Source organism: Sinohyriopsis cumingii, chromosome 16, assembly GCF_028554795.1.
Source record: "Sinohyriopsis cumingii isolate HCF-2022 chromosome 16, ASM2855479v2, whole genome shotgun sequence".
NCBI lineage: Eukaryota > Metazoa > Mollusca > Bivalvia > Unionida > Unionidae > Sinohyriopsis > Sinohyriopsis cumingii.
In genome coordinates, this window is record NC_142976.1 from 76512646 (window position 1) to 76533104 (window position 20459).

General features: G+C 37.3%; 1 protein-coding gene across 4 annotated transcripts in view; it reads right to left on the reverse strand.

The window, feature by feature from the left end:
* Positions 1-8763: 8763 nt before the first annotated feature.
* Positions 8764-20459, reverse strand: part of LOC149780837 (uncharacterized) — an 83740-nt gene continuing 72044 nt past the window's right edge. For all 4 annotated transcript variants that reach the window (XM_089937899.1, XM_089937898.1, XM_089937902.1 and 1 more), the window contains 4 exons: positions 18256-18547; positions 17310-17425; positions 13411-13563; positions 8764-11463 (listed from right to left, as the gene is read on the reverse strand). In XM_089937899.1, coding sequence (XP_089794025.1) covers positions 11311-11463; positions 13411-13563; positions 17310-17425; positions 18256-18547 — 714 coding nt within the window. In that variant the 3' untranslated portion in view covers positions 8764-11310. The remainder of the gene's footprint in view (positions 11464-13410; positions 13564-17309; positions 17426-18255; positions 18548-20459) is intronic.

The following is a 20459-nucleotide window of genomic DNA, read 5'->3' on the forward strand; positions in this document are numbered from 1 at the left end:
GTCGAAGTTCATGACGAGCAAATGCAAAAGTACCTGAATAATTTAAAGTATGACAATAAAACCTATAATGAACAAACTCAAAAGTGGACCTACCACTTGTTCGTTCCCCCAGGCTATTATTTTAGTGGTCAACATTTGGTGAGCACCATTGCCTCCAGATTTAATGTCGTGTTTCTTAAAGCTTTGGAAAGTGTCAGAAAAGTTTTACCCTGGAGTACCACAAAGTAGCTCGTCGCTTCCTGATGAAATTTGACGGGGGTAAAATTATGTCTATTTTACTTTGTCCTGAACTGTTTGACATCTTGGGCGGAGACATCGACATGAGGATGGCAATGATGAAGAAAAACGAATTGCCAGTCATTTCAGACAACGATACTTTTACCAAGTTATTTCGTTCCCCAGTAGAAATGAACGAAGGACTGAATTTGATCTTTGTGTACTCCGATGTGGTGGAGTACAATGTGGTGGGACACACCTCCGTACCGTTACTGCGTGTCATTCCTTTCAAAGTGGATTCTGCCACGGGCGCTGACGAGGAAGGTGGAAACACTTATCACGTTCACCGTGAATTTGCACATCCTCATTATTTGCCAGTCAGTAAGTCGTATTTTGACACTGTCAACATTGCTATAAAAGGAGATCTGGGACAAAATATTTCATTCACCAAAGGGAAAGTCACGGTGAAACTCCATTTTCGAAAACGGTTCTCTAACGAGTTGTAAGTCATGTATCCTGTGTACCGAGGCGTTGCTCGACAGCGAGGACATGGTTTAGGAGATATGTTAAAATCGGCTTTTCGTTCGGTGGCTTCCGTGTTGGAACCGATGGTGACACGAGGATTGCACGCCTTAAAAGATGCCGCACTGACGCAAGGCAAAGAATTTCTCCAAAATGTCATCATCGACAAACAAAACCCTAAAGAAGCCTTCATGAGGGCAGGCAAAAATGTCTTGTTGCAAACAGGCAAAGACCTTTTGGGTCAACGAGAAACTCCTATAAATGCCATGAGCGCTAGTGAGTCAGGCATTCCTACTTCCCTGACGAAACAGCAAGGACAAGGCAGAAAAAGACGAAGAAGAAAACACCCTTTTACAAGACTTCACACTTCTAACGCTAGAAAGATTAAGAAAAGAAGAACTGTTCGAGACTTAGACAATTTTGATTATTAAATTATTGAGAGACAGAAAAATGATGCACCGAGAGTCTTGCGCCTGTTCCAAGTCGGAACTAGATCTGTTTGTCATGCCACCCACCATGACGACCATGCAAGAATCCCAGTGGGTCGAATTTCATCCCGTCTCCTCTTTGACGGATTCAGCTCCCATCGAGTTTGATATCAAAGGCCAGCCCGAAGATTACATCGATCTGAACAGCAGTTACCTGTACTTGAAAGTCAAAGTGATCAAAACGGACAACACAAATCCCGCAGACACTGCTAGAGTAGCTCCTGTTAACAATTTCATGCATTCCTTGTTCAGTGAAGTGGACTTGTACTTGAATAACAAATTGGTCAGCAGCAGCATGGATACTTACCCTTATCGAGCATACCTGGAAAATCTCTTGACGTACGGAAAAGAAGCCAAGAATACTCATCTGGATGCTTGCGTGGTATGGAAACCTGACACAGCAGGTGAGAACACGTTTAACGACACAGCCCTGACAGCAGATGACGATCCTCACAATGTAGGATTTAATGACCGCCGTAAAAAAAATTCTGCAAGGACGTAGTTTAGAACTGTTGGATCGTTTGCATTTGGACATGTGGTTACAAGAAAAGTATTTGCTGAACGGAGCGGATATCCGCCTGAGACTGAATCGTAGCACTGCTGCTTTCCATTTGATGGCCCATGCCAACGAATACAAAACTGTCATCCAAGAAGCCAGGCTCTACGTGCGTCGTGTGGAAGTGTTGCCTAAAGTGGGAAACGACATCAGTCACACTTTGAGCAGAACGACCGCCAAGTATCCGATCCGTCGTGTGGAAGTGAAAACGTTCACTATTCCTGTTGGACAGCGATCTATGATCGAAGATCATCTCTTTCAAGGACAATTTCCCAAACGTTTGATCATTGGCATCGTCAAGAATTCAGCCTTCAATGGACTTCACAATGAAAACCCTTTCCAGTTTCAACATTACAATTTAGCCAAAATCGAAGTCAGTCGCGATGGCAGGACATTGTGTATCAGACCCTTCGAGCCTAAATTTGGCGACAGGAATTTTCTGAGATCGTACTTGTCCCTGTACGTAGCCACCGGGCAGTTAGGAACCAACACCAGTCACGGTATTCCGTACGAGGATTATGCAGGAGGCTATGCTTTGTGGGCTTTTGATTTCACTGCAGACCAAGGCAGCGACGAGGGACATTTCCACCCTATAAAATCCGGTCAGATTCGTGTGGAACTTCAGTTTGCGAATCCACTACCCCCAGATAACACAGTGAACGTCATCCTTTATGCAGAATTTGACAATACGATAGAAATCAACAGTTTGAGAGAAGTCATTCTAGACTATTATAAGTCATGGAAGACTTTTATCAATGTTTATATAGTAGAGATTCTTTGGATATGGAATGTGAAGAGTCTGTGGAAGGAGAACCCCAAGACAATGACGAAGAAGTCATCATGATGACGTCTAGATGGCCAGAATAAGAAGCACATTTAGATTCCTGTTTTGCTACAGTCCTGGGAGATAAAATTAAGGAATTGATCAAGAAAGATTGCTATGGATGTCAAAACGATCATCCCAGTCAAATTCAACACGATAAATGCCTGATGCTGAGTCAAGAAGAAAAATTGGACAAGTATCTGGAAAAAGCTTGGAGTCTCATCTCGGAAGAAGATGTGTTGCAACAGTGGTATAAAGGCTTGCGTTAACATTCTTGTCCTCCATTAACAACTCAAGAGATCCATCGCATCGAAGTTCTCGTGGGTCAGAAACGAAGAAACGGTTACTTGCCAGACATTTACAAGCAAAAAGTTAGGACAGAATTGATCACATATCATTACCTGTGGGGAAAAAAATGTTTGTTAGTTATATTGAATGGTTAATGTTAAAATTTTATTGTTGAAAAAAACTGTGAATGGTTAGTGGTGAGTTATTTGAATAAAAATGTTGTGTTTGAAAAAAACATGTCTTTGTCATTTGTTTTTGCCATGGGTATCATGATTCGTGCTCTTTGACTTCTCTCTATCCCTCACATGACACTAATTTAGCGTTCCGACTCGAAAACCGTGTAGGGATGTTTTCCTTCGCGTCCGCGCTTTGACTATAAAATCGGGATAGTCTCCAGTCTGACCATCCATTGTCGACTTATCCTCCTACGAAGATGTACTCAAGATTAGCCAAGTTGAACGAAGCCTACGTGTCAAACAAAGTTTGATACCGAAGCCTGAAGAGAAAGAGAATGTTAGAATGTCAAAAGTCACTGAAGACCTGATAGAAGAGCTCGTCAGAGAAGAAATCAAGAAGGAGAAAGAAGAATGGACGGAGAAGTACAGACTTCAGAATCAGCAGAGAGAGCAACGAGAGCAGCAACAGCAGCAGCAGCATGAACCTGACAAAGGCTTTGTCGACTGTCGTATCGACACCAAAGAGTTCTCCTTCTCTTTCCGAAGAAGCAGACCTTATTCTATGAGAAAGCCTGTCGTCAGAGGAGGCCGCAATCTTAGATCCTAAAAAGATTGCCATAGCTCCTCGTTCACACACACACACACACACAAAACCCAGCCTTTTTTAGGGCTACCCCATACTCTAGAAAAGAAATAACAATCCATTGCCTATGATATGTTAGAAAAAGTTAGAAGTGCTTCTATAAGCACAAGAATTTTTCTTTATCTTGGCTAGAAAGTGAGTGTATCAGCATTTTCTTTAAGCAGTTTGTCAAAATTTTTAAAAATAGTGATGGGTAGTAAAAAAGAGAGTGAGTGTTTCTTTAAGGTCCGCGCGTTTTTAGGTAATGATCTAAGTAATATAAGTTTTGGGTCTTAGGGGGTGTTTTCCTTCACGTCCGTGCTTTTGATATAAATACGGAAACACTCGGCAGTCTGGCTACCCCTGTTGATTCGTTAACAGTACAGAATGAACACAAGACTAACAAAACTTATAGAACTTCAGATGCACCTCAAATATGCCAGGCGCATCCTGGACGAGCTGGCCATGGAGGCTGTAGCAGGGGAAGCAAAGATAGAGGAAGAGGAAGAAAAGAAGAAAAAGGAAGAAGAGGAGGAAAAGAAAAAAGGAATCCTGCCTCGCGTCATGGTAAGACCTGTGTGTGAGGTTAAGCCAAAGGCAAGGACACCTCCACAGAGACAAACACCACAGCCACTACCAGTGCCGCAGCCTCTACCAGCACCACAGCCAGTACCAGTACAGCTGCGTGTACAGGAGGCAAGGATGCTACAACCAATAGCTGCACCACAAATTCGACATCCACGGTTGCGGCACAGAGGTCAGGAAAACTTCAGAATCCCAGTAACTGAAGATTGGGGTACTGAGGCTAACCATCCAGCCTCTGCACTCCCATCTAACAGAGTTAACTGGGAAGGAGACTGGAGCAGGAGATGTGTGTGTGGTGCCAGGCCAGGGAGATGTAGGCATTAGTCAGGTGCCTCTTAAGTTAAAAAAAAAAACAACAAAAAACAGCCCTTTTCAGGGTTAACCAAAACTCTAGAAAAGAGATACTATTCAAGTTGCCAATGTGTGAATGTGGAGTAGTGTGAATATAAACACTTACTCCTTTCCTGGCATGATTGTGTGTGTGTGTGTTTGTAAGCGCTCATGTACGTTTGTTTGGATAGTAGATTATTGGGGTTTGTAAGCTATGAGGTACGTATGTGTCAATAGTAGAGTGTGTGTGGTTATTAAACATTCCATTCTGTGTGGATGGTATGTTTGGCTTTTGTGTGTTGCTGCTTTACGTGTGTGGATAGTAGATTATAGTTATGTTTTTTGTTGTTTCAATTGTGTGGATAGTATATTTGGGCTTGTTTTTTGCTGCTTCCCGTGTATGGATAGTATATTTGGGCTTGATTTTTGCTGCTTCCCGTGTGTAGATAGTAGATTATAGTTATGTTTTTTGTTGCTTCCAGTGTGTGGATAGTATATTTTGGTTATGTCTTTGCTGCTTCCCATGTGTGGATAGTATGTAATTGGGTTTGTGGGTAGTAAAGTAAGAGTTTGTTTTGCTGCTTCCGGTGTGTGAATAGTATATAAGTGGGTTTGTGGATAGTAAAGTAAGAGTTTGTTTTGCTGATTCCTGTGTGTGGATAGTATATTTGGGTTATGTTTTCACTGTCTCATTACGTTTGTGTGAATAGTAGACAATATGAGAAGAGAAAAGTAGGGGATGTTTTCCTTCACGTCCGTGCTTTCGAGATAAAAACTCAAAGCGTTCATTAGCGCCATTCTACGGAAGAACCCAAGAAAATGAGTATCGAACTATTTAATGAGCTAAAGGAGAGTTGGTACTGGATGACAGATGCAGCCTATGTGGTAGAAAAGCTAGAGAAGGAGTGGATGTATAAAGTTACGAAGGACTTTGTCAAAAGTCAAGTGACGAGTCTAAAACTTGCCAGGGATCTGATTGAGGGTATGCTTGAAGAGGAGGTTAAAAAGTTAAGAGGCTTGATACAACTTGACTATGTGAAAGTGGTTAAATTGAAAGAGGCCCTTGATTATGCTATTGAAGTCAGGTGTTTTTTAACAGATATTTTGGAGTGGACTGAGTGGTCCTATGTGAAATGGGGTTTAAACTAACTGATGAAAGCAGAGGAAATGATTAGGAAAGTGATCAGAGAACAAGTCAAGAAGATCAAAGACACTTTGACTGAAGAGACAAAAGAAAGAGAAAAAATAAAGAAAAAAGAAGAGTTTGAAAGGATAAACAACAACTGGATGAAGATACAGGCCAAGTTCAGAGCGTTGGGCCATCCTGACTGCATGCCAGAAAATGATGAGAAGAAGAAGAAAGGATTATTAGGAAAAGTCAGGAACTGGATGAAGAACTGGAGAAAATAATAGAAGAAGAACATAAAGGCACTTTTCAGGGCCCCTCCTATCTCTCGAAAAGAAATTGACTTTCTTGCCTAATTTCTTTTAAAAAATGTCTGTTGTCTATTGTCTGTGTTATATCGATCTCCCATGTTCAATTTCCATTGTCCCTAGACAGACCCACCATGTTCAATTTCCATTGTCCCAAGACAGGCCCAATCCATTGTCCCTCTATAGTCCCACCCCTGTTCAAATTCCCCCATGTTAAATTTCCCTTGATGCCAGAGTGCTCCATCCATGTTAAATTCCCCCATGTTAAATTTCCTTTGATGCTAGAGTGCCCCATCCATGTTAAATTCCCCTTGACGCCAGAGTGCATAGACCCTATTTTAACATTAAAGTCCCCTTGACGCTAGGGTGCCCCACATTACTACTCATGCAGTTTGTAGATAAACATGCGCTTGCCAAAGCCGCGGCTGCCAATGATCATGGTGCACTGCGGTTGTGAGTTATCAAAGAACTGGTGGGACACTGCTTTACCATATGGCTGAAAACAACTGTCTATTTTGCATGTTTATTTGCACATCCATGATATATACACACACGTTCAATACACCTACTGCCAGACCGGTTGTTCTATTTGTTGCCTTAGACCTTCGCTCATGTTTTGGATGCTCGTTCACAACCCGCGGAGCATATGGTCTTCCGCTGACCTCATGTCAACAGGAAGGCAAATGTGAGGGGACACCATCGTGATCCATTCTGGTATCTACCAAAGGCGACAAAGTGTGTGAAGACGGTAAAGAAGTAACATAGAACATTTGGAGACTTTGTTGTCGGCGAAGGGAAGTTTTTGTAGGGTTTAACTGCTTTTCAGCACAAGATAGGCTATATATGGCAATGATCCGTAGGCGCTTTAGACCACTCAGCGATGGGAAGAAAAGAAAAGTTGGAAATTTATAGATGGAGTATACTTCACTTCGAAAATAAAATACCTCCAACTTATTTTTTGGTAGGAATCTTCCAAACTGCTTGTATGGATTTTGCAACATCTCTGTCTCTTGAGACCTGCTACTTAGCACAAGCTGAGGTAGTTACTGACAATTGCATGGGATTTGGCACTAACCCAGTTTCAAGGGGATGTCAATCTAACTGTGACATAGGTAGGCAGATAACTTTTAGCTTTTAGCTAAAAGGTTTTATCCTACGAGGGCTAGATTTGCGATATAGTAGTAGTTCTCCTAAGGTATAATTATCAAATACCATATTTTGAAGAAGAAATTCAAAATTTCAGATAAAGTTTTTCATTAGTCAGACATGAAAGTGAGTTAGGGTTACCTCATTCAGAACTTGGTTCTAGAATAGTTTGATAACATTCAAATACAATAATTTAAAAAAACAAAACACAATAGGTTTCCATCATTTGTTCTTTCACCTCAGACTTGTTTGAATAGTAATAAACTATAAGTGTTGACAGAATTAGCCTAAATTCTATACTAGTAGAGCCACTAAAATCAACTTTTTTCAACTTAAAAAAATTCAATTTGTTTTCAAGGCAACTATCAAATTAAAGAATATTTCAAGGTTTTTTTTCTAGTTGCTTCAGTGACATTGACCTTTAACTTTCTGATGTTGAAATCAAAACAGGTTCCTTTCACAAGGTGCAATCCATCTTAAAATGTTTTGTCCTGTTGTGGTCTTGAACAAAAGTTGTCATATGGAAGACAAACATGGACAGATACTTGGACAATGTCATAACCTTGCACGATTTGCATAAGGGCAGGTTAATAATAAAAGTATATAAGAGTTCTGTTGCCCAGATGAAGGATGAATTGGTTGAAGCTTCCAGTCCTGCCTTGGCTAACTATTACTGTATCCCTGGGGCATGGCACTCAATTCAGTCATCTCAGCTGAAGTTAGATATTCACAACATTGCTCATTAGGGGTGGGATTAATGTACAATTAACTACTTTATCATAAGGAAGCCAAGAATGACAGATCTCTCACAGATGGTTATCACAGGAGCAAGAGAACTCCAAAGCTTGTAGAATCTCCACTCTGCAGTTTAAGATATACGATAACAGACAGATGGACAGACTGTCAGTGTCACAATATTTCACATTTTCACCGATGAACAGTCATTGAACCACTTTATTCCACAATAAATCTTGGCATCTTTAGGTAGCAGAAATGGTGTTTTGAACAAGTAATGTCTTGCAGATAAACATGTCCCTGTCAATAGGAAGAAATCTCAATGAAACAACTTGTTACATGACTTGTTTTGTATTCATTAAGGTCATTTCCATGATGTCTACAGGCACGGACTTGAATTTAAAGATTGCATGAACTGTTTAAAATGGAAAAACTTAGATGCGACTCATGTCATGTGTTCTGAGGATGCTTTATAACTATTCCTAACAATCTTCCAATTTAAATATAGTAAAGGGATTTGAATGGATCATTTTATTTTTCAGCTGCATCCAATCAGATAGCAAAACAGTAGATACCATTTTAGCTATTCAAAAATGCCAAGGGTTGATGCGGAACAAAGTGAACTGATGACCATTGGCAAGCATATATGAAATCCAATGCCTTCTGAAAAGCAAAGAAAATAATAAAGCATAGATATCAACTAAAACAATTTCTGTTCATGAAATGGATTTAATAACAAGCTTCTTTGTGACTGTAGTTTTTAATATAAAAAATAAACATGTGAAATAGCCCAAAATGGATGAAACTATCGAAGGGGAAACAAAAGTGGAGGCAAAATGACATTATTTTAAAATACTTTATTTAAAAATGCCCTTTCTCTAATGGACAAGCTAAATGAACGAACTTGCATGATAAAATATTTTTTCATTACAGTGTGATAAAACAAGTCAGAAATTTAATTTTTTAAAGTCATGAAAGCAAAGCTGTCAATGGTAACAATGATCTAACTTGTTTTAGAAACCTATATAATTAAGCTGGAATCAAACCACTTTTTCATTAATTTAAGAACGAAACTAGTGGATTTTTTTTAATAAAGCTGGTTCTAAATAAAGAATCACAATTTAAAACCACACTTCAAGTAACAAAGAACAAATTTTAATATAAATTAAGATATGTGAAATAAGCAGAAGAAACTGACTAAAATGTCTGAAGTAGCCCTTGTTCAAGAACCACCAGTTTTGTCTTAAATTCTTTTCTAATGACAATAGGTGTCTTTTTTTAGGTGAAATTATAAAAATACTAGTGCATAGATATATAAAAAATTGCTTCCGTTTCAGTTGACATCAAATGATATTTGCTTCTCTAAGAAACCATCAGGAATTTTGCTCAAACCAACAAGCTTAACAAAAAAGTGAAGCAACTCTTGTTCCAAAGAAATTTTGTTAAACTTAGTTTTGTCGAGCTATACTGTTATATACAAAACTGTCAGAAAGATATCAAAAGATTATTTTTTTTTAAAGATTAGGCAAAAACCCAAGAAAATTGTGTATGGAATATGGTGATCAAAGATGGTGACAGAAATATAAACAAATTTTTTCCCCACAATTTAATGCTCTACCAGAGCTGAACCAGAGTTATGAGACAGATGGTAAAACCTTTAAAGTACACAAAGTTTGAATGATCCTTGTGTTCCCTGTATTCCTAGCTTACTGGATTTTTTTCTTCTTATTTAACTGACCAGTGCAATAAAAAATGGATGTTAGCAGAGATCTGTCAATTACTGCTTTCCTGTATCACAGCTTCATTTGTAATGTCAATAATGCTTGCATCCCAAAACAATATAAAAGTTCTTGAACAATCTTCCAAGTATCTATTTGAAACTTTTCTAGTATTAACACCAGATTACAGGAAGGCTTCAGATTTTATTGCAAAAAGTACTCAGAAATGCTATCCAACCTAAATTAAAAGTGAAAAATATTTGTAAGAATAAAATAGTACATCTACATTTGAACCACAAATGCATATTGAATTTCACAGAATGAAGACCAAGTCTTTAATTCATATCCAAAATCCATCTAGTGGGGTCAATTTAAACTAAAATAAATATAATTGTTTTGTTTGGGCACATTTATGTGAATTTATCCAGAGATATAAACTCATAAAAAAAATATTCTGAAATCCTGCCGTAAATTTTTCATAATCTTCTGTTGGCAGATTGTCTGGAATGGATAATGTGTTCTTTAAAAGTAGAAAATATCTATAAATGCATACTGTATTATCTATCAAGACTATATGTGTAGTCAGTAATAATTAAGGTCCGAAGAAAACAAACATAACGTATCCATTCTTCCAGTTCCAGTTGTTTTTCTTGCAAATTATCTGTATCATTCTTGTCATCCCTGGCACCAGTTTTCACCAATTTACAGTTGAATCATCTGCTTTCTTGTTATTTTCATCACTTTTTACAATTGGAAACTATGTTCTGAGACCTGTCACCCTGAGTGGAATTAAAATCAGCATGCCAAATGGAAAAAATAAGGAGTTGGAGGGAGAAAAAAAAAATCAGGGTTTGCAACCATATATTTACAAAAACTTTACAAAGAAATTGACATCTCCGCTGTCTTATGCTATTTACTTAACAAGGAAAATGTATGCTGCAGTCAAACTGTGAAAATCCATCATTTTCCCATTTTCATCTTTTATGCTGATATTTAGTGTTAATTCATTTAAACACACTAAATATCAGCACAAAAGCTGAAAACGGAAAAAGATTTTCATGGTATGACTGTAGCATTTTCCTTATAAAATGTCTGCATCACTTTTGGGGGTCTTTGAAGGAGATGCAGTCATTATGAATCAAAATGTACAGGGGTATATGTTTTTAAAAATCAGGTTTTGGGGTTTAAAATAAAAACAAAAATCTGAATTTTCAGATTTGTAAACCAAAATTTGGGATGATCCCAAGTAGATCAGGATAAGTGGCAGGTCTGAGAACTATATACCTGTCTAAGACACTAGTGATGAACTACTTTTCTCCATGTGTCTGCACTGAAAAGTCCTGTTCAAAATTGTATCCTGTAAAATTTATATGGTCTTTAATTTCATCAATATAATTCAGAGTGTAGATCTGACACCAAAAAATTCATATATATTCCTCAAAATCTGGAATGATTGGCATCTCTGTTCACCTATGTTTCCCATTAGCTGATTGGAGTTCTAATGAATTTTTTAAAAGACTTCATGGCTTATGTTCCACTTCACTCACTAATTTGCAAGACTATGAGTGTTGGGATAGGTTTCAGTTCAGACTATCAACATATCATATAACAAGTTCTGATATTAATGACTGTATTGCTGAAAAATCCACACTCTTAAAACAAGGCAGCATTTCATCTTCTTCTCCCCTCTCGACTGCGACTCTGACGCTGATGCTGACTCTTAGGACTGCGGCTCTTCTCTAATCTCTTCCTTGATCCATCTTCATCCTGCCTTCGATTTCTACTCCTCTCTTTTACGGGACTAGCATCCAAGCTTTCCTTGTCCTGATGGAGTATAAAAGAATCTCATATTTATACATAATCTGTACAGGAAAATATACATCAAAAGATATCATAATCAAACATCAATTAGACAAAAGTCCCTTCAGAGGACTGATGCTCTAATGGCTGAAGAGAACTTCAGGAGTTCAAGATAAGACCATTTCTTAGCTTTTAATTGTGGAGTAACGAAACCATCTTCAAAATTCTTTTGAGATGCAAGATTCTCTGATAAACTGTTGTGGTGGGTATTATGGATGTCAACTTGGTATGGTCTTCATTTAGGACCAAAAGAAGTGTTTTGGTGGAAACCTCATTTTGAGATTACTGTTTCGGAGAAGAAATGGCAACATTTTCAAGATGGATGTCATGGTGGGCATATTTGAAATAAGACTGGCACCATTTCTATTTAGTATGAACCAGACATCAAGAGAAGTCTTTTGGTGAAAGCACAATACTGATATGACCTGGCATCTACAAGAAGTAGTCAAATAAATTTTCAGGACAGTTATTGTGGCAGTCATAAACAAAGTCAGAACAGTACCATTTTCATTTACAGCCAACTAGATATTATAAGTTTTTAGTGAAAACCCACATGCTGATAGGATTTATTGATTCAGGGGAAATAGTGATAAGATTTTCCAGAGAACCAAATATGGCAGTCGTACTGAATATCTGAATGACACCATTAGCACCAACCAGACAATATAAGAAACAGTTTAGTACAAAAAAACCAACATCTTTATATGACTATTGATTTAGGAAGATTAGTGATAAGCATTTTTAAGATAATCACTGTGGTGACCATATTGGACATCAGATTAATACGAATATTACATTTCGTTCAGTAGGAGTAGTGATAAAAAGATTTTAAACATGGCCTCTGTGGCAGACATGTTAGATTTCAGATCAGCTCCATTTTAATTTTGGATCAACTAGACATCATAAGAATATTTCAGTGAAAATCCCATATTAATAGGACACACCATCACTTACACTGTTAGAGTAGTGAAAAAAAGATTTTCAAGATAGTCACTGTGGTTGCCATATTTGATGTTGGAGCAACACCATGGCACTCTTCAAAGTAGTTTAAGAGGAGCAATAACAAACTTGTGCTAACATATAACAGATGATGGACAAAAGACCATCCCATAAGTTCTACTGGTCATAGACCAGTACAGCTGAAACAATGCTAATCTGACTGATTCTCATCACGAGGGCTGCAAATTCAAGTTTTTCTATCTTATATAAAGGTTATGACCATCATGCTGAACCTATGCTCTGAACCTTTCTGAAAACTTACTTTATTCAAACCAGTATCTTCTATGCCTTTAACATTGACCCAGGGTTAAAGGGACATGTGAGTGTCTTACTATGAATTGTCTTGCTTTATTTGTGTGCAATTTGGATTTTCAACATAACATTAACAATTTTCCAGTCCAATCATTATGTTGTCTGCAGTGTGACAGTTTTTAGTGATGTCTAGCATTGGGGCATCGTGCCATGGACATGTAGTATCATGTCCCACCCAGTCACATTATCCCGACGCCAGGTTGAGCAGTCCTAACTAACAATAACCTCTTAACGCTGAGTGACAGGTGGGGCAGCTGTTAGTACCATTTTTATAAATCTCTGTTATGACTTGGCCTGGGTTAGAACCCGCAACCTCCTGCATCCAAGGCGGATACTCTAACCACTTAAGCCACTGTCTTGCTTTATAATAATACAGATACTCACTTATAAATCAAATCCATTTGCAAAACAACATACCTTGATCTGCCATCATATAATGCACTGGCAGATCTGAATCTATGCTGTTTGCTTAACTGATTAATCGTAAGAAATTGGGACGATCTGGATCTCTGGAGTCTGCAGTTAGGCCCCATTTATAAGTCCCTTCATCCTCTCAAAATATATAACAATCTGACCCTGGGTGCCAGAGTGAAAATTTACCTTTTGGGATCTTGATCTTTCTTCTGTCTCCCGACGCTTGGCTCGGTCTGCTATTCTCTGCTTTCTTTCTGCCTCTTCTACTTTTTCCTGCTCCTCTCGACGCTTCTGTCGTTCAACTTCTCGCTGTTTCCTGGCAGTCTCTCTTTCTGAAATCTACAAAAAAGAGTCATAACTGGCAAGGTAAAGTGCAAAAATGAAGCACAAGGTAAAGTTTTTAGTAACAAAGTCAATGACAGACTGTTACAGAATTAAGGGCACTAAGGGATATCAAATATTTATTAGGCTACTCAAAGCAGAGTAATATTTTTGGTCTTTGACATTTTAACTCAAATTTAAAGAAAACTGTATTTAAAAGGGTTCATTTTAATTCCACTATTGCCTTGATGCTGGATTAGACAAAATGTCAGAAAATACTTTTGTTACAGAAATAACTGAATATGAAAATTAATCTGTAATGAGCCAATGACAAGATTTCAGTAAAATTAGTACTTTACTCTTCAGCTTCGTATTATTTGCTTTCTCTGATGATACAGCACAACACAACTTGCAACACAATAAGGAGTGAAAAAGGTTAGGGATCAAGACAAACTCGAGGAGCACTTAGAATTTATGGCACAGAACATCCAAAACTTGCCCTGATTACATAGTTAACCACTGACATCTTTGGCTTAAATGTTAAAATTTTTTTTTTTTTTTACCTGCTTCAAATCTATTTAAAACTTATTTCTGGATAAATTTATTTGTAAAATAAGCAAGAACACTGCTTTCCTAAAACCCTGTCTGCATTAAAAACAATAGAGAAATAAATGTAATATGAAAGGGAAATGATATTTAAAGAGAAAGCCATTGTAACCCACATGTTAACCATTACCTTTCTCTTCTATACAGTCTTCTCCAGCTGCAACTCCAGTGCTTTCACTTCATAGATGCTGCCAGGATTTTATCTAACAGGGGGACCCACTCCACTAGTTATGAAACTATGGGGGGGGGGGAACAAAAATAATGGTGGAAGAAATGGCCATATTTCACTATATAACTAACACTTCATCTTTTAAAGATTTTGCCTCTAGTTCTATACACATTAATTTGTTGATTTTTATGCTTAATCTGTTATTCACCAATGTATGAATATGGTTCTGTACTCAGTTGCTCCTGCTGATGGGACATATGCACTGGTTGCATAGCCAGCTGGAACAAGTTAGGAAACTGTTCCTTATGTTTGTTATGTAAATTTTTCATTGCTCATGGGTAATGTCTTTGGGATACTTTGGCTCCAAAATAATATTTTTCACTCACACAAGCTCTGCTTAAGTTTCACTTTCTTGAATCGGTGCTTTACTGACCATTGTGCCAGATTTCCTATCTGTTCATAATGCTCTATTAGAATTTTGAGTTCATTAATGCCATAGTCTTCTCGTTCTGACAGTAGTATTTGATCAAATAAATATATTCACTTCCTAATTTTGTTTTTAGGTTATTTATTAAATTTATCTGAACCCTTATAAGGTTACATGTAGCTAAGCTCAAGGTATTTTGAATGATGCATTTTTAAGAGGAACTAACTTTAATTGATTTACCCTCATTATTATATATTTATGTTCAAGTTGTTACGCCAAAAGTTGATTAAAATTTGAAATCTAAAAATAGCATGTAGTCACAATTTTCCACACTATAGGAATCTGCAAACATGTCAAAAATATAAACACTTTATTTGGTATCCTAAATTAAACAAATGTGTGCTATCCTACATTTCTTCAAGTGAGAAGACAGTTTTTTCCTATGAGGGTACAATTTGGCAGTAAATCTTCCTGAATTGTACATTAGAATTTACACTGCACTGATGTACTCCGAAAAGAAAATATAAACCAGGTGAATCAAAGAATATAAATTTGTGTTACTATTCACTGTTTCAATTGCACTGTAAACTGAGTCGTAAATAAAATATCCAGACAATACTTTAAAACACTCCTCAAGAATAAGGAGTTTATCAGTGTTGACAAGTCCATAGATTGGTGCTAACAATCACCAAATGAATAGTCCAGAAGTTTACATCTCTTATGCTGGTGATCAAACCTATTAAAATTACATATCTAGTGTCTGAAAACTTGTGAATGTTATATGGTATTCTGTTTTAGTCAAAAAGTTGACATACATTTGCAGTGTAACATATTTTCAAGCTTTCAAAATGACATCAGTTCCAGTTTCGATTACATGCATGACCCACTCAATTCAGAGCTTCATTTCAGTCAAGGTGCTTCAGCTTAAATTATCACTTTTAACAATTTCATAGCTCCATGTAATTTATAGCTTTTAAATAAATTGCCATCAAAAATCGTCAGCCAGTAGGCCTATTTGCCAAATTAAATCATCTAAGCTGAAATGTGCTGGGACTGAGCCATTTTGGATTGTCTAGGTAGCCCGTATTTTAAAAATGCATTTGTAAAACTTCGCCGATGCATGGTTCAAATTATGACAGAGTGGCCGAGTGGTCTAAAGCGCTCACTGTTACGGATCACTGCCATCTCACCTCTGTCTGCGTCGGTTTGAGTCTTGGATTCGGCTAATGTGGTTATATCAGAAAGCTTGCCAGTAGCTTCTCGTGGGTCAGTGGTTCTTTTCAGGAGTTTTCCAGGTTCTCTCTCCACCATTAATACTGGCCGCCATGCATAGCCTATCTTGTGCTAACAAATGGCGTTAAGCCCTACAACAACAACGACAGAATGTCTTGTCCAGGACCTAATGTGACAATTAAACTCTGTGATGTCAAAGAGTGTTTATGACTTCATGTGAAAGGGGCACTATGTATGATATTGGATTACTTAACATGGATTATGATAATAGTGGAACTGCTAGCATAATGACAGAAAATCAAACCATACTTCCAATCATCACAAAACATGAAATAAATGACTCAAAAGTAAATTTTTCAATCACTTTATTTTTTAAACAAAATCTAAAATTCAGTAACTTGACCTAAGTGAAATATCAGTGACTTTCAAGGCTTGGATTGAGGTGTTCATTTCTCCATGTCTTTGCAGAAAATGCAAACCCTGTAAGGGATTTTCATTCTTGTGGCAGCAGCTGGCAATTACCTCTCTCGCCATAAGCAGAACTCTGACAAGTGAAAGCCAATAAATGCAACTGTCAAATCTTTTTACCCCTCCACCAAGAACAACCAAGTATCTAAACATTGTTTTTCATACTTCTGTGCCAACTATTTGGACTTTTTAAGAGGCATGGCATTTCCAGACAGTGCTACACTGCAGAACCAAAAGCTTGATCATGTGGGCATTTAGTTCAAGCAACCCGAGACAATGAGGCACTCTGTAAAGTTAGTTTCATTACTAGTCCAACTCCACTGTTTAAAATCCAGATGTCAACCAAACCTGGAAGAGTCAAGTTTGGTTTGGTTTGATACTGCACGGTGCAGCAACAAAAGTAGGTTATTTGCCACGGCTATTGGAGTAAAGTGCCTTGCCCAATGAAGCGCTATAATAGCTGACCAAGACCAGTCCAAAGGTAGGATCTGAACCCACGCCCTTTCAGTTCCGAGTACAGGATGTTAACCAATAAGCCACTATGGCTTTGTTTGGACAAGATAATATCCAGATTTGACTTCAATGGTTGCATTTTCTTGTTTCAAAGTCCATAATTTAAGGGTCCTTTCTGGAAGCCTTACTATGAAATTGCAAAGGTTGGCAGGTATGGGTTAATAACATTCATTTCTGGGTGTGTGTTACACAGGAATATAGAAGGCATGTAAATACCTGATGTTGAATTTTTCTGTGAACAACAAGCCTTATTTTTAGGCTTTAAGTTATTCTGCAGACAATACTGCATTTAAGCAAAAATATGAATAGGTGAAATTTAGAAAGTGCTCAATGATTAAAAGAACTCACCTGTGCCTCTGTCAGAGGTAGCCAGTATATACAAGGTGTGACTTTTGTCTTCCTGAATAGATCATCCAGAAGTTTTGCTGGTGGCTCATCTTCCACTTTCTTCTCTACAACTGGAGCTGCAAGTAAACAAAATGTGCAATAACTAATTAAAAATCACAGCTTTAAAAAATCATGGAAGATCATTAAATGCATCTTTCAGATTATGACAAAGTTTCACAGTAATCATTGAAAACCAGCAAGACATGTTGGATTCTCATTTTCAGATACCGTTTTTCATTTTCCAGAGTGACTTTTTTGCACTTTTTAACCCATAATTGATAAGCTCCTTCCTTACCCTGATTGTAAGCATCCACAACAATAGATAACATACAGCATGGTTTGAAAGAAAAAACAAAACAAACAGGTGTATGGTTAACAAGTCCAAAGTAGTAAATATATTCTAATACTATTCCGAGAGAGACCAAGAATAAGAAAGCTTCCAACAAACCTTTCCAAACATAGCATCAAGCTCTAGCTAGGCTCATTTACATGCAAAACTATTTGTTAAATGGATTAAGATTTTTTTATATATACTGACTTGCTAATTTAAATAAAATATAAATTTCTAAGTTGAACAAATCAAAACATTAGTTTCTAAACTACTAATTGCCAACATAAATACTCTATTACAAGTTGGGTCCAATTGCAGACAACACAGATCCAGATCTGTTGTTGCATAATGTAATGGCAGATCAGTATCAATGTTATTTGTTCTACTAATTAGTTTTGACAAATTGCATAGAACCAGATCTACTGGCATCACACTAGGCTTCAGTTTATACTCCTCCAACTGGCTGCAGGTAATGAGATAAGGAGATGCTAAGTTAAACTGATTAACATCTCAAAGGCCTTTTCTGTGGTAATCAAAAATAATGAACTAGGGTTTCAAATGTGTGGATGCATGTACCTTTCTTTTCTTTCTTTGATCTTTCTCTGTCTCGACTCCTCTCATGTTGTCGTCTCTCCCTCGACAAAGACCTAGCTCTTCTACGTTCTCGCTCTCGTTCTTCAGACTGTCTCAGTTTGTCCCTGTCCCACTCCCGTATTGGTTTTACCTCTTCCTTTTTTTCTTCTTTCTTCTTCTTCTCTCTTTCCCTCTCCTTTTCTTTCACTCGTTCCTTTTCCTTTTCTTTTCTTGGGGCTGGTTTTTCCTTCTGTATTGGTGCTTGTGGTACTTCAAGGTTTCGGTGATGGAGAACCTGTGAACTCAGAAATTAACTGGCTTGAATACAATATGAATTTTATTAAACTTTACCTACAGATCTCAAGATTATATTCCATGTTAACATTTGTAGCCAATCCGATGACATGAAATACTGAATTACTGGCTTTGGTTGAATTGCAAAGAGCATTGCTTCCAACAATTTATTTAGCAGAGCCTTAGATGCGGGTACTTTGTGAACAAAACAGAGTGTATCCAGTAATGGGACATAACTTCAATCAATGATAATGTAAAATGACAACAATTAAAAGTCTAAACTGCAAATAAAATTTGCTTAAATTCTGTTACTTCATGGTGTAAAACTAGTAGGAACAAGATGCCCAAGAGGACACAATATCATTCACCTCAGCAGCTGACAGACATAAGCTTGTGAATGCAAATTCACACCCTCTCATATTCACATTCTCTCACAACCCCTGGAAAACTAGAACCAATTTATAACTTAGAAACTGTTCATTGCCTTACATATACTTGCCATTATAAAGACAGTTTAATTGTGCAATATGTCCTTATCCTTTGAAGACCTGCCAATGGTGATATAACCTGGAAGGAAACAGACCCACCAAAGACAGCTGCAGTGGCATTGTGATTAAAGCATTTGATTCATTACCAGAGGGCTGTTGGCTTGATTCCTACTATCTGTTCAGTATGGATTTTCATTAAAAGTCATTAATCTTTCTCATAGTAACAACGCATCTGAGTTTTTGATGATACAAGTTTACATGGAATGTTTGCTCAAAATCTGTTCTGAAATGTTTCCAGAGAATTGCACATCTCTTAACAATATAAGCTTATATATTACAGTAAAACCGGTTATGAGCAACATTGCTATGAAAGTCTACTTGTCTTTTACGACCACAATTGTAATGAACAAATCAATTTTATTATATAAATGCTGTTGTTAGCAATCATCTACTGAACACAACCAGCTCCCAAGATTTCTTGGCAAAATATGCATTTCGACACTGCTATGAATGACCACAACACAAAAACAGGGATAAATTCCACTAACCTAATTTAATCCTTGTAAAAATGACCACTTATACCGTTCTAAATGAAACAGGCTGGCTACCAACTTCTGAAATTATTTAGGTCATGCATATATGTTCTATATTTTAGATTGTAAACCAGACTATAGTGCATGCTGATTGTTCCAGCACTTTTTCTGGTTCCTGGCCCTTTTGTATCTACTGCCCATATGTGAATGTAGGACAGGGGACCAGTCTATCCAACACTATGAATGATCGTATCAAGAGAACAGAGACACCACTGACCTTTATGTAATCATTTGTAACAACGACTGCTTGAATAGAAAAGATAGTTCTGATAAAAAATGAATGTAAAAAATAACTAAACTAAAAGAATAGAAAACAAAATTTTAATTTTAAAAAAAAAGGAGTTTGGCTACTGGTTTGTAAACTTGGCAAGTCATGTATATAGTAACATATTATAAACCTGGCTTATGTACATGTCGCAAATTGCCACTGCATTGCCAATGTTCAGCTAGTGGTTGTATACAATGTTTGCCATTAAAGTTAATCCATGTTGCCTGGGGGTGAATGAGGTCTTTGTCTATTAAATCAGCAAATGAAGATCATTTCCAGGATTTGATAGTGTTCAAGGCTTGTGGAGTTTGTCCCCCCCTCCCCCACCAATGTTACAGTGATTACATCCCACACACCAAGAGTTCATCTATTCAAGTTGGTGCAACTGGTTACACATTGTTTATAGAGATAAGCCCTTTATCTCATCTGTGAATTAAGCCATTGAGTTTTGTCTCTGAATAAATGATTTTGTTTCTGAATGAGATAACTGTTTCTTTTCATTTCATTCATTGGTTAGATATGCAAGGTACATGTACAGAATTTTCATATTTTCATAAAGTCTGG